Below are 10,298 nucleotides of genomic sequence, written 5' to 3'. Positions count from 1 at the left end.
ACTGAACCAGTAGCTGCAAAATTGAATATCGCTGCCACTTTCTGAAACCCATTATCACTAGATGGAGACTGAGAAACAGGCTTTAACCGGGTACTCGACAGTACACTGTGATGTACCATTAGGGACACTGGTTAGTTCTGGTTTAAGCATAACAATTACCAAAAGGTCAGTGTTTTTTTTAGCAAATTTAAGTTGCTTAGTTATTAAATGTTATTGTACTAACAAAACGGTCGTAAGTACAAACCAAATCACTCAGTTAGTTTCAATTTAATTTAAAAAATAAAAATTTATTATCACAGAACTTGTTGCACGGCATTGAGCAAAGTCAACAATTTAAGTTAATTTAGAGCTATTAATAATAAGTGCTAGAACCATTTTTTGCCCTTACCTCAACTAAACGATTCTTCATTGTATAATAAGTTAAATAATTAAGACAAAATAAAGAACTTGATGAGAATTTTCATTGCGAATGTATACGAATACTTTCTCTAAGACATCGAAAGTTCCGTAAGATTGTACCCTCGCTCACAGACTCAAGCTAAAGTGTTTTTTCAATGAACTCTCGCAAACGAAACCCGATAGAAGCTGAGCTTTATTAGAAAAATATTTCGCAATTATATGGGAAACGCAATCACCTTCATTTTTCCTTCTTGAGTCTTAAATTATAGCCATTAGATTGCTTAACTTTGAACGATCAACATTGAATGAGATCAGAAGAAAAGATAATAATGTAGAAATGAAGTTAGAGATATGTAATTATTTATTCAAAGAGAAACAATTTTTTATCAGATTTAGTAACTTATGTTACTCATAATTTCGATTTCGATTAAACATATTATCGGCTGTAGTCATATGTGTCTTTCCAGCAACCTTTTGGAGCCAATTCTCGCATCTTTTTAATGTAATGCTTAGCATCAGTGAATAGATCTGGCTTTCCAGAAGAGAAACAACGAGAAGTAACTCCAGCAAGGTAAAATCTTGTATTTACTTCACCTCGCATGTATGGTCCTTCAGCACATGTATTATCTACTTTGCCAGGATTCACAATACATAAATGAGTTCGGGTAGCAGGAGAAGGACACCTGTAACCTAGATTGAAAAAAATTCATGAAGAATAGTTAAAAATGAAGCAACAGAAATTTATTGTTAATCAACTTACCTGGAATGTTATCAGGATAGTTATAAGGGTAATCTTCAACATTTTTACCAGCTTTAGGACTTATAAGGTGAGTTGCAGGCATTGGCATGTAAGGTGAATCTCGTAAACAAATGGGTGTGAATTGAGAGCCAACTGGAGAAGCCAAAGTCAATACAGCAAAATCAAAAGCACCAGTGTTTTTGTTATATAGATTATCAATCCAAATGGATGAGACTGATTTTGTTGAGTTATCGTTTAGCCGAGCTTTGAGGGTTGCTGCCTTTGAACCATAAACGCAATGAGCAGCAATAGCGACATGTTGATCATCAATCAATGCAGCACCGCAAGATTTCAAATTTTCATTTCTTAATTGAACGTAAAGAATCATGATAGAATTAGGTTAAAAAAGGGAAAATGAATAAAATATAAATTGTCATACTTACTCAATAACCACATACCAAGGGAATCGACTCAACAAGCCCGTTGATTTTTCCAGCACAGTGTAATCAATTGCCTTACCACAGTCTAAACAAAATTATGTGTTAATTTTCAATGTTATCAATAGCTTAATTGTTTGACTGACTTACCACAAGCGAAGGACTGATTGATCAAAAGGACGAAGATGGAAGCAAACAAAGTTAAACTCATTGTAACAGTTGAGTTAATATTAACAGGATTTTTATTGATACTTTAAATTGAACTGTTGATGATTCTTTAGCTTTTGTTAGAGTGATTAAAATTCGGTAGTAGCTGATTCTTTTATACTAAAATCAATCGGAAACAGATGATTCTTAATTAGTGTCCATGTGTTTGCTATGGAAAAAAACAATGTAAGGGAATTCCCTTTATTCTTAATTTCAATTAAGATTGACAAATTTTGCTAAACATTATATTACAAATTGAAAATGGACTCAATCAAATGCTATCAAAAGAAATGTAACAAATCAAATTCAGATGAATTTTTTCTCCATTCAACTGTCAATCTCATCATTATCTGCAAATTTAACAAAACAATGAAATTTTTAAAAACAAATTTTCATTTAGTTTCGCTGAAAAAACGATTTTCTTTTGCAATGTAGATTTGTTCGAAATTGCTCTTGCCATTCAATACCAATTTGTTAGAAGCTAATATCAATAATATCATTCTAATAAAGTTGAGCTTCTATCGAGTTTCGTTTGCGAGATTCAGTTGGAAAAACGTTTCAACTTTAGAGCCCAATTGTGAACCAAACCTAACGGAAATTTTGATGTCTTCTTTCAGAAAATTAAGTTTATTGTCAAATCGGTGAAGGTCAGTTTTCGTGTATATCCTTTGCAGTAATGATAACTTCATTGTTATGGTAGCCTTTAAGTTCAATCTGTTTGTTAGTTATGTTCAACTTTATTTTTTCGAAGAAAGTTTGGAATTAACTAGAGTTAGTTAATTGTCCTTGTTTAACTTATCCGATTTACTTATGATTGTCATAATGCAAAGCCTTCAAATGGCTCAACTGTTTAAGAACAATTACTGGAAGTGAATGAATAATGATTTGATTGACAAATTCATTTGTAATAGAATCTCTTTCTTTTATTTTCACTTTTCAGAAGTCATGAGTCACAATAAATGATTTGCGCAGACTTAAGTACGCGAGAACGTGATTTAAGTGCTCGAGAAAAATCGATTGATCTGAAATGTACAAAAATAAGTCGAAAATTGATAGCGCATCTTAATTTAGTGCGCCAGCAGAAGGATTTTTCCGAACCTTCTGTACATCTTTATCCTTAAACTGTCCCAGTCCCATCTTTTAAAAATCTAGCCATTACAGATCATTGAAAATGGCACGAATTTTCTTCCACCGCACAAGCAAGGGACAGCTTTAGGTAGGCGACTGTTTCAAAGGGTGTTGTGTGAAAGAACTTACAATTGTCTTCGCTCACCAATAGTTAATAAGTTGGTAAAGATGAAAATGTCCAATAATAATTCACGATTCAACCATAATTGACCATGCAAGCCATTTGACATTTAAATCTTATCAATTTTATAATCATGATCGAAATAAGATACCACAGATACTAAGTTAGGTTGCAAATAAATTCACAGTTTTCAGTCAGTTTGCGAGAGTTGAACAGATTTTTGATGAATGATTAAGGCAAAAAGTTATTTCACACAACACCCTTCACAATCCGGATATTTGTAGGTGAGGTTGATAGAAATAGGAAAGATAAACTTGATAGACTTGATGAAGTTCCAGTGAACTAACTGGGTACTGAATATACCCAAATCAGAGACTTGTGCTAAGACCGTGAAAGCAGCATCCACCATGAATAATCAAGTTACTGGTTAACACAAGGAGAAAGAACCCATTTTCAGAACAATTAAGAAAGTGAAAGAAGAGGTTGAAGATGTATTTATAAAAGCAAAGAAACAAAATTTTATGGAAGCAACGAGATGAAAAGGTTAAAGGCAAAGATTATAGTCAATATGAGAAAATGTTTGTCAATAGTGTTTTGTTGTCTAAACAAATATCAATTGAATATAATCAAATGAATAATCAAAGGCGTTTATTGTGATTTTGTGCTTGTATTTTAGTCAATGAATCTAAAAGATGATCTCAATTAACATTGGCATCATTTTCAAACTTACAATAACATAAGTAAATTGAATTTGTTACAGTTGATTGTGTTTGTTAATGAAGTTTCAACATGTTATTTTCACTGCTGAACGAAAGAAACAAAATGCTGTTTATATTATCAAATGTAGTCATTTTACTTTCAACAATTAAAACAGGTAAGATATCCTAGGTTAAAAATGATTAAGATATACTAAGATATTCATTAATTGACCGAAAATTTAAACTTCAATCCATTTCTATTTCAACTGCTAAATATACGAATACAGCAAGTGCTGCAGATTTGGTGAACTTACCATTACGCATACCTAGCAAAAGCGTTAACATTAACGCTACTTTAAGTGATTCCGTAAGTTGACCAACCAAACAATTGTTACAATTTTTAATTCTTAATTCTATGCGTACTAGAATGGAGCCAACAAGTATTTCATCCAAGAATCAATATCAGCTTCTGGTAAAAACATCGCAGGCAAAATCGTGATCTCAGGTGAAAAGGATTCCTACAACGTCTATTACACTACTGCTCCTAATCTTAACAAGAACCGCTTGGTTATTTATGGTAAGAGCTTAACAATAAGAATTGAAGAAATGGAGAAATAATAAATAATTTTTTGTTACATGTTTCGATTTATGCGTAAATTGTTTTTGACTGCAATTTGTCAAAAAATAAGATTATATTACCTCATAACATTCACTGAGAAGTTATTTGAATAACAATTTATACTTTTTTCGTGATCTAAAGGTACGAATTGTTTAGTATTCACTTTCAAGAATAATTGGGATGAAACTTTACATGGAATCGGAAGACCTGTAACTAACCTGGTACTCTTAATGGGACCTTCAATTTTATATCGACTTGTTCATTCCTCAATTGTTTGGGTAAGTAACTTCAGTAAGTTATTTCAACAACATTATGAGAATGTTTAATCAAATTCATTTGTTGAACAACAGAAAGCAGTTGCTGATAAAAACATAAGAGGAACCATGATGAAAGGGGCGACAACTGAAATAAATGGAAGATTGAAAATCACTTATTATTACAAAAGTGAGTAGGAATTGATTGATCAGATTAGTTTAATGATTAGATGAACAAAAGTTTAACCAAGTTCAACCATATTCTTCTTTTCATTTGCAAAAACTAGAGCATTTTGATGATGATACTGGAATTAAACACCCAAGTCGAATTGAGTTCAGTGGTTATGATCCATATTCAACTTCATACAGTAACAATGAGAATCTTATTCTTGACATTTACCTTCAAAATGAGAACTATTATGATCAACTTGCGAATGAAGTCCAAGTAAGTACACTTCGCTAAGAACCCTAAAAAGATTAAAGTCATGATTGTTCAGTAACAAAATAAATGCATCTCTCAATCAGAATTGAATTTCGACTTTTTCTTGAAGTAAAGTAAAACGCCATTTCAAATATTGAAGAGCTAAAAGATTTTCTCATTTACACATTTGACTCTTAACCTTAGCCTTTACCTGGAATTGGATGTCCGTATTACTTGCCCACAAAGAGGCCGTCATTTCCGGGAATGAAAACTGATTATGTACATTACACTATGTACGAGTACATTAAAGGTTCAACCACTTCTCGAACATTTAGTGAGGTTAGTTTATTTAGTCAACTATTTCCAATGTTACTTTCATTTTCATTTCAATTTCAGATTCATGCATCAAGAAAGTTCTACTTATTGCGACTAAAAGCAACTCTTCTTGGTGTAACAACTGAAGCTATTTATGATTACAACCTTGGAGTCTCTTACCTCTTTGAAGAGGGTGGAGGATGCAGAACATTACCTGCAGATTCAAATTCACCTGGAATCAGTTCTTATGGTTACTTTAATTTGAAAAGTCTTTTCCTTTTTGATTCTTCTTACGAATATCTGGGAAAGATAAACTTGGTAAGTAATAAACAAAAATTTTTAATTTCGTTGATTTCATTACTCAATACATATTTTAGGGGAGTTTAATCATTTAATTTCTTTCTAATGATGAAACTTTAATAATTACTAGGGAGTGAAAGATGATAACCTAACCTTTATTATGCCAAAGATATAATACATTCACTGAACTATTAGTAGCTGCATCAATTGGAATTTTATTGTTATTATCAATTTCGGTATCAAAAAATGAACAGCTTTCAATTTACTTGCTAAGGCATTCTGTCTCTTTTACAGTAATCCCTGATCATTAATCACTTCCTAGTTTCGTCTATTCGGCAATTGGGGCAAAAGGCAAAAGTCTATTTTTTCATCTATTTCTCTTGGTTTTTAGGAGCTATTTTATGAGTTTTTAAAATCTTTTTTCTCGATTATGGAAATTTTTCATTGAATACAAAGAGATCCCAGATAATGAGATAGATTTATCAATGATTCCTAATTAAAGAGGAGTTAATTCAGCCTGGTTTGACTTAAAGGCACCATTTTTTCAAGTATCGAGCTAACAACTCAACCTTACCTAAATACGAAATTTGAAGTCAATTGAATGGACGTTTTCCAATTATGCCTTCATTAAGTGAACTCGCAAAAAATATTTCCAGCATTTTTTATATTTGTCAGTTTGCTAATATAAATTGGTTATTGGACCAAATGAAAAGTCTAGGTCTGTCTTGAGCAAAAGCAATAAGCATTTGTAATCGTTTGCAAGCATAATCAATACAATACTCGAACGTGTATCAAGACAATGTTATATACTCTTGTGACCAAATTGTGGCCAAACTGAACGTGTTCTAAGAATAAGAATTTCGCAGCATGAAAGCTCTGATTCAACTTCATCCACAAAAAAATAGGAAACCTCATCTCAGAAGTATAATAATATCTATGAGACTTACGTGAAAATAGAGACTGGGGGGAATGCAGAATCCGTATTCAATAACATTGAGTGAGGGGAAAAACTTTTTTTTGTTCAAAATAATGGTTAATTGTTGGACCAGGATTTTACAAGTGTTTTACAAGGATTTTACAATTTTTGTATGTTAAACTTTGTCTTACAAGTAAAGAGTAAAAAGTGAAGAGTTTGTTTTGAACTTTACGGTCGACCATTTTCCCGTCGAAATAGTGTTTAAGCGGAAAGGTTAATAAAAGAAATGTTACAACCAAATGATGGGTATGATTTGACAGCGACAAAAACATGTTGAGCTTTCTATGGAATCCAGGCTCGTGAGAAAATCATGTTCTATCAGGGCGGAGAAAAAAACAGAATCTGTATTCGAAAGCATTGTAAAAGAGTTTAACTCTGATAGATTTTCAAGAGACATAAGAACTGGGATTATTGTTCAATTAAAATATTTCTTTACTCGACAGTTTTGGATGAAATCGCTTTCAAAGTTCAAACTTCGATTGTATTTTTGATCTGTTTTAGACCAAGTTGCCATGATTTGATATGATGGTTTGATTTTCATAACTTAATATCTCGTTAGTAACCACGAAATTGATAATTAGATAAACCAATAAAAAATATACAGTTGACAATAACAATTCTGAAATAATTTTTTGAAATTTTCTCAGGAACATCGATCTGGATTTCCAGTAGACGCATGGGAAACAATCAGATATGATATTAATATCAATGGGAAAAAGGTCGACAAAGCTGTCATCACTCAATATTTTGTTGAATCGGTGAGTTTATCATAATTTTAATTACGTTAAACTATTTTAACATGAACTAATATTGTAACAGCAAATAAATGCAACTACAAAATAATAAGATGAAACAATAAATGTAGTGAAAATAGTGAAAATAAGGCTATTATAAGATAACTAAAACATATGATTTTCTTGTGTAACATATTTTTTCATTTCTCATTCAATTTGTGCTAAAATATTCAATCAAAATGGCTTTTAGCATGACAGTGAAATATTTTATGGCTATACTCTTGTCAGTACCACAATTGCCATCTATAAATTGGATTCATCGGTAAGTATTCATTTTAATGATTATGATTAGCAAAAGATTAATGTTTCTTTACATATTTTTGTCTTCTGCTAGAAAAAAACTTACACATTGACGGATGAAATTACAAGAGATTACATGAACTTTGAACAGGCTGGATCTGAAGATGAACTTCATGATATTTTTTCATTAAAAGATTGTAAATACTTGACCAGTGATAAAACATTAACCCTCGCCTTCAAATTACAACGTGAAGGTATGTTATAGTCAAGATTTACCGTTTGTTAAACTGGGAGCTTTTGTTATTACAATGCAGTCAATGGCGACAACATCTTTTATAGAGATTTAGTGAGATTTTAAGATTTGAACATAAAAAACTAATTATTGCTGAATTTTTTAAATAACCATGAGCACGATTTATTAGCAATCTTCCAAAATTGGTACTGACTGTAATGAAAGTCATTTAGTACAATGCAATGTATTTACAATGGAAGCCTATGTATAAATAATTGATCTCAAGTTCTTTTATCTGATAATTTTCTTTTCCACTTTCAGGTGACAATCTTTTTTCACAGAAACTCACAGAAAATCATCTTTACGAGTTGAAACAAAAGTTCATGTATTTTATTATTTCATCCGAAAAAATCAGTCCAATTCGAATCGATAACGTTGAATATAATTTCAATGACGAACAACTTGAAATAGAAGTGACATTCCTGGATTCACCTAATTTGCAATGTAATTATCATTCGACATTTGACACACACAATTTGATCATTTTTTAACTTTTTTTCAGATATTTTCAACTCTCTAACTATGTCTGTTAGTGCAGATACATTTAAAAAGATGAAAAAGATCCAAGCCAGCACTGAATTTGAATGTCTGGACAAATTATCAAAATCTCAAGATACAATCAAGTATATATCTCTGAACCTGCACGTTTTGATCCGATTGAAAACTTATAATTTTTTGTCTTTTCTCCTTTAGTGTAGTAATTTATAGACCATCAGATTTTTCTTGTGGATATTTAAAAGATTTTGATGATCTCAAGGAAGATACAAAAATTGGAGATCCATGCAGCATCTATCACTTTCCTTTACATAATTTGCATCGCATTGATCAAGAAATACCACTCGATCAAATTCACAATACTTTTTTGAAAGACGTAGGAAAACTATACCCTTTGATTAGTGAATATAATGGTAAGAACTTCTCTGCCTTTAGCTGTATTAGCCGTACCGGTGAAATATTTCTACTTTTGAGTACTAGATAAACTGTTCAAATTTTCTCAAGCAAATGGTATCAGTTTTGACTGTTCAGTCCAAAAGTGGGAATGTTTCACCTGCGCTCTAGAAGCTAGCCTTTTACTAAATTTGTTTTTTAATTTTTTCTTTAAAGTTCAATCTTATAAATTAATTGATGTTATCGATAAGACGAAAAACCAGGATAACTCGGCTGGTAACTTTCAATCCAGAATTAAAGTTGATGAGAAATTAAAAAGCAATGATCAAGTTACTGTGATTGTACCAGATGCGAAAACTTTCGCTGATTGTTATAGAACCTGCCACAATTCGGAGCAACTTGAATGCAATACTTTCTCATTCTGTTCAAATGGTGACTGTAGAGTAAGCAGCTTATTGACTGTGGACCTGTATAATACATCGCACATTGAACAAGACAAATCATGTTCTATTCACGCTTTGAATGCTATCAATGATTACCTAGAAGTACCTGCTAGGAAATTTAAAACGCAGACTTCAGTTGCAGTTGACAAAGATGCTTATTCTTGTGCAGAATATTGTCATGCTTCACTTGATTGTTTCTCCTTCCAATGGTGTGATTTTCAGTGTAGTTTTGGTGGTTTTTATACAGATGCAGCCACTGAATATGATGGAGAATGTAGTGTATATCATCGTAAGTATTCTTCAAAATGAATTACAAGTTTCTGTTTTATCTGATTAATTTCTCATTTACTACTTAACTCAGCCAAAGTATCTGAAAAGTACCAAAAGACTGGCAACAAGATCGTATCAGATGTGCTTTACACTGAAATGAATTTAAATTTCGATCAATGTGCATCATTATGTCATGGATGGTCCGATGGTGACACTGGATGTAAATCATTTAATTATTGTCCTAAAAGTAGAACAGAAAGTTCGTGTTCATTGACTCAATTTTCAGTTAAAAGTTCAAATACTAAGACTATCGAAGGAGGTGATTGTTCAAATTACGAGTTGAAAGTGGAATCAACTGGAAAGAAAAGGAAAGAATCAAGTTCAATAGCTCAAGGGACCAGTGGATCAGGTGCCTTCGGAATAATTATGCTGTTCTTGTTTGTTGGTGCTTTATTAGGATTCGCTGCACCATTTGGTTACACAAAAGTTAAACAAATGCGTAATGCTTCAACAGCCAACGAAAGTTTTACTTGGACGAGACAAGTGAATGAAGGAACTGAGAATATCAATTGAATCTCATTTTCCTATTCCAAGACATGAAAGCGCTAATCAATCGTTTTGAATATCCGTGTAAACCTTATCACTGGTTTTCATATTTGAAATTTTTTTATTCTTTTGAACTAATTTTTTTATTATGAAAACAATATTAAATTTATTAAATTTATATCTTGTACACAAAATGCAACAAAAGCTAGAA

At 31.8% G+C, this 10,298-nt stretch overlaps 2 protein-coding genes across 2 annotated transcripts; one reads left to right on the top strand and one right to left on the bottom strand.

Moving 5' to 3' along the window:
• Positions 1–742: 742 nt before the first annotated feature.
• Positions 743–1,861, bottom strand: LOC107365797 (serine protease 53-like). The gene is made up of 4 exons (XM_015933370.3): positions 1,726–1,861; positions 1,582–1,663; positions 1,160–1,503; positions 743–1,089 (listed from the first exon to the last, which is right to left on the bottom strand). Exons 1-4 carry the CDS (start codon positions 1,784–1,786, stop codon positions 836–838), a joined length of 741 nt encoding a protein of 246 aa, XP_015788856.1. The 5' UTR covers positions 1,787–1,861; the 3' UTR covers positions 743–835.
• Positions 1,862–3,721: 1,860 nt separating this feature from the next.
• LOC107365788 (uncharacterized) lies at positions 3,722–10,281 on the top strand. The gene is made up of 16 exons (XM_015933359.3): positions 3,722–3,905; positions 4,017–4,096; positions 4,156–4,306; positions 4,490–4,626; positions 4,699–4,792; positions 4,890–5,047; positions 5,228–5,362; positions 5,420–5,656; positions 7,262–7,372; positions 7,599–7,670; positions 7,743–7,902; positions 8,202–8,384; positions 8,443–8,563; positions 8,634–8,848; positions 9,045–9,560; positions 9,633–10,281. Exons 1-16 carry the CDS (start codon positions 3,821–3,823, stop codon positions 10,112–10,114), a joined length of 2,937 nt encoding a protein of 978 aa, XP_015788845.1. The 5' UTR covers positions 3,722–3,820; the 3' UTR covers positions 10,115–10,281.
• The last annotated feature ends 17 nt before the right edge of the window (positions 10,282–10,298 follow it).

This window comes from Tetranychus urticae, chromosome 3 (assembly GCF_039701765.1).
Source record: "Tetranychus urticae isolate SD_2017Ah chromosome 3, NJAU_TeUrti_SD_1.0, whole genome shotgun sequence".
In the NCBI taxonomy this organism is placed as follows: domain Eukaryota; kingdom Metazoa; phylum Arthropoda; class Arachnida; order Trombidiformes; family Tetranychidae; genus Tetranychus; species Tetranychus urticae.
Note: the sequence above shows the minus strand (reverse complement) of the source record. Positions and strands in the feature narration are given on the sequence as shown.

What these genes read in the sequence shown, in the direction of transcription:
- LOC107365788 (XM_015933359.3), top strand. Translation starts at nt 3,821, where the DNA reads ATGTTATTTTCACTGCTGAACGAAAGAAACAAAATGCTGTTTATATTA. An exon ending in TTCATTCCTCAATTGTTTGG is followed by an intron (nt 4,627 to 4,698) that starts GTAAGTAACTTC and finishes GTTGAACAACAG; the next exon opens with AAAGCAGTTGCTGATAAAAA. An exon ending in ATCTGGGAAAGATAAACTTG is followed by an intron (nt 5,657 to 7,261) that starts GTAAGTAATAAA and finishes AAATTTTCTCAG; the next exon opens with GAACATCGATCTGGATTTCC.
- LOC107365797 (XM_015933370.3), bottom strand. Translation starts at nt 1,786, where the DNA reads ATGAGTTTAACTTTGTTTGCTTCCATCTTCGTCCTTTTGATCAATCAG. An exon ending in CCTTGGTATGTGGTTATTGA is followed by an intron (nt 1,504 to 1,581) that starts GTAAGTATGACA and finishes CGTTCAATTAAG; the next exon opens with AAATGAAAATTTGAAATCTT. An exon ending in CTATCCTGATAACATTCCAG is followed by an intron (nt 1,090 to 1,159) that starts GTAAGTTGATTA and finishes TTTTCAATCTAG; the next exon opens with GTTACAGGTGTCCTTCTCCT.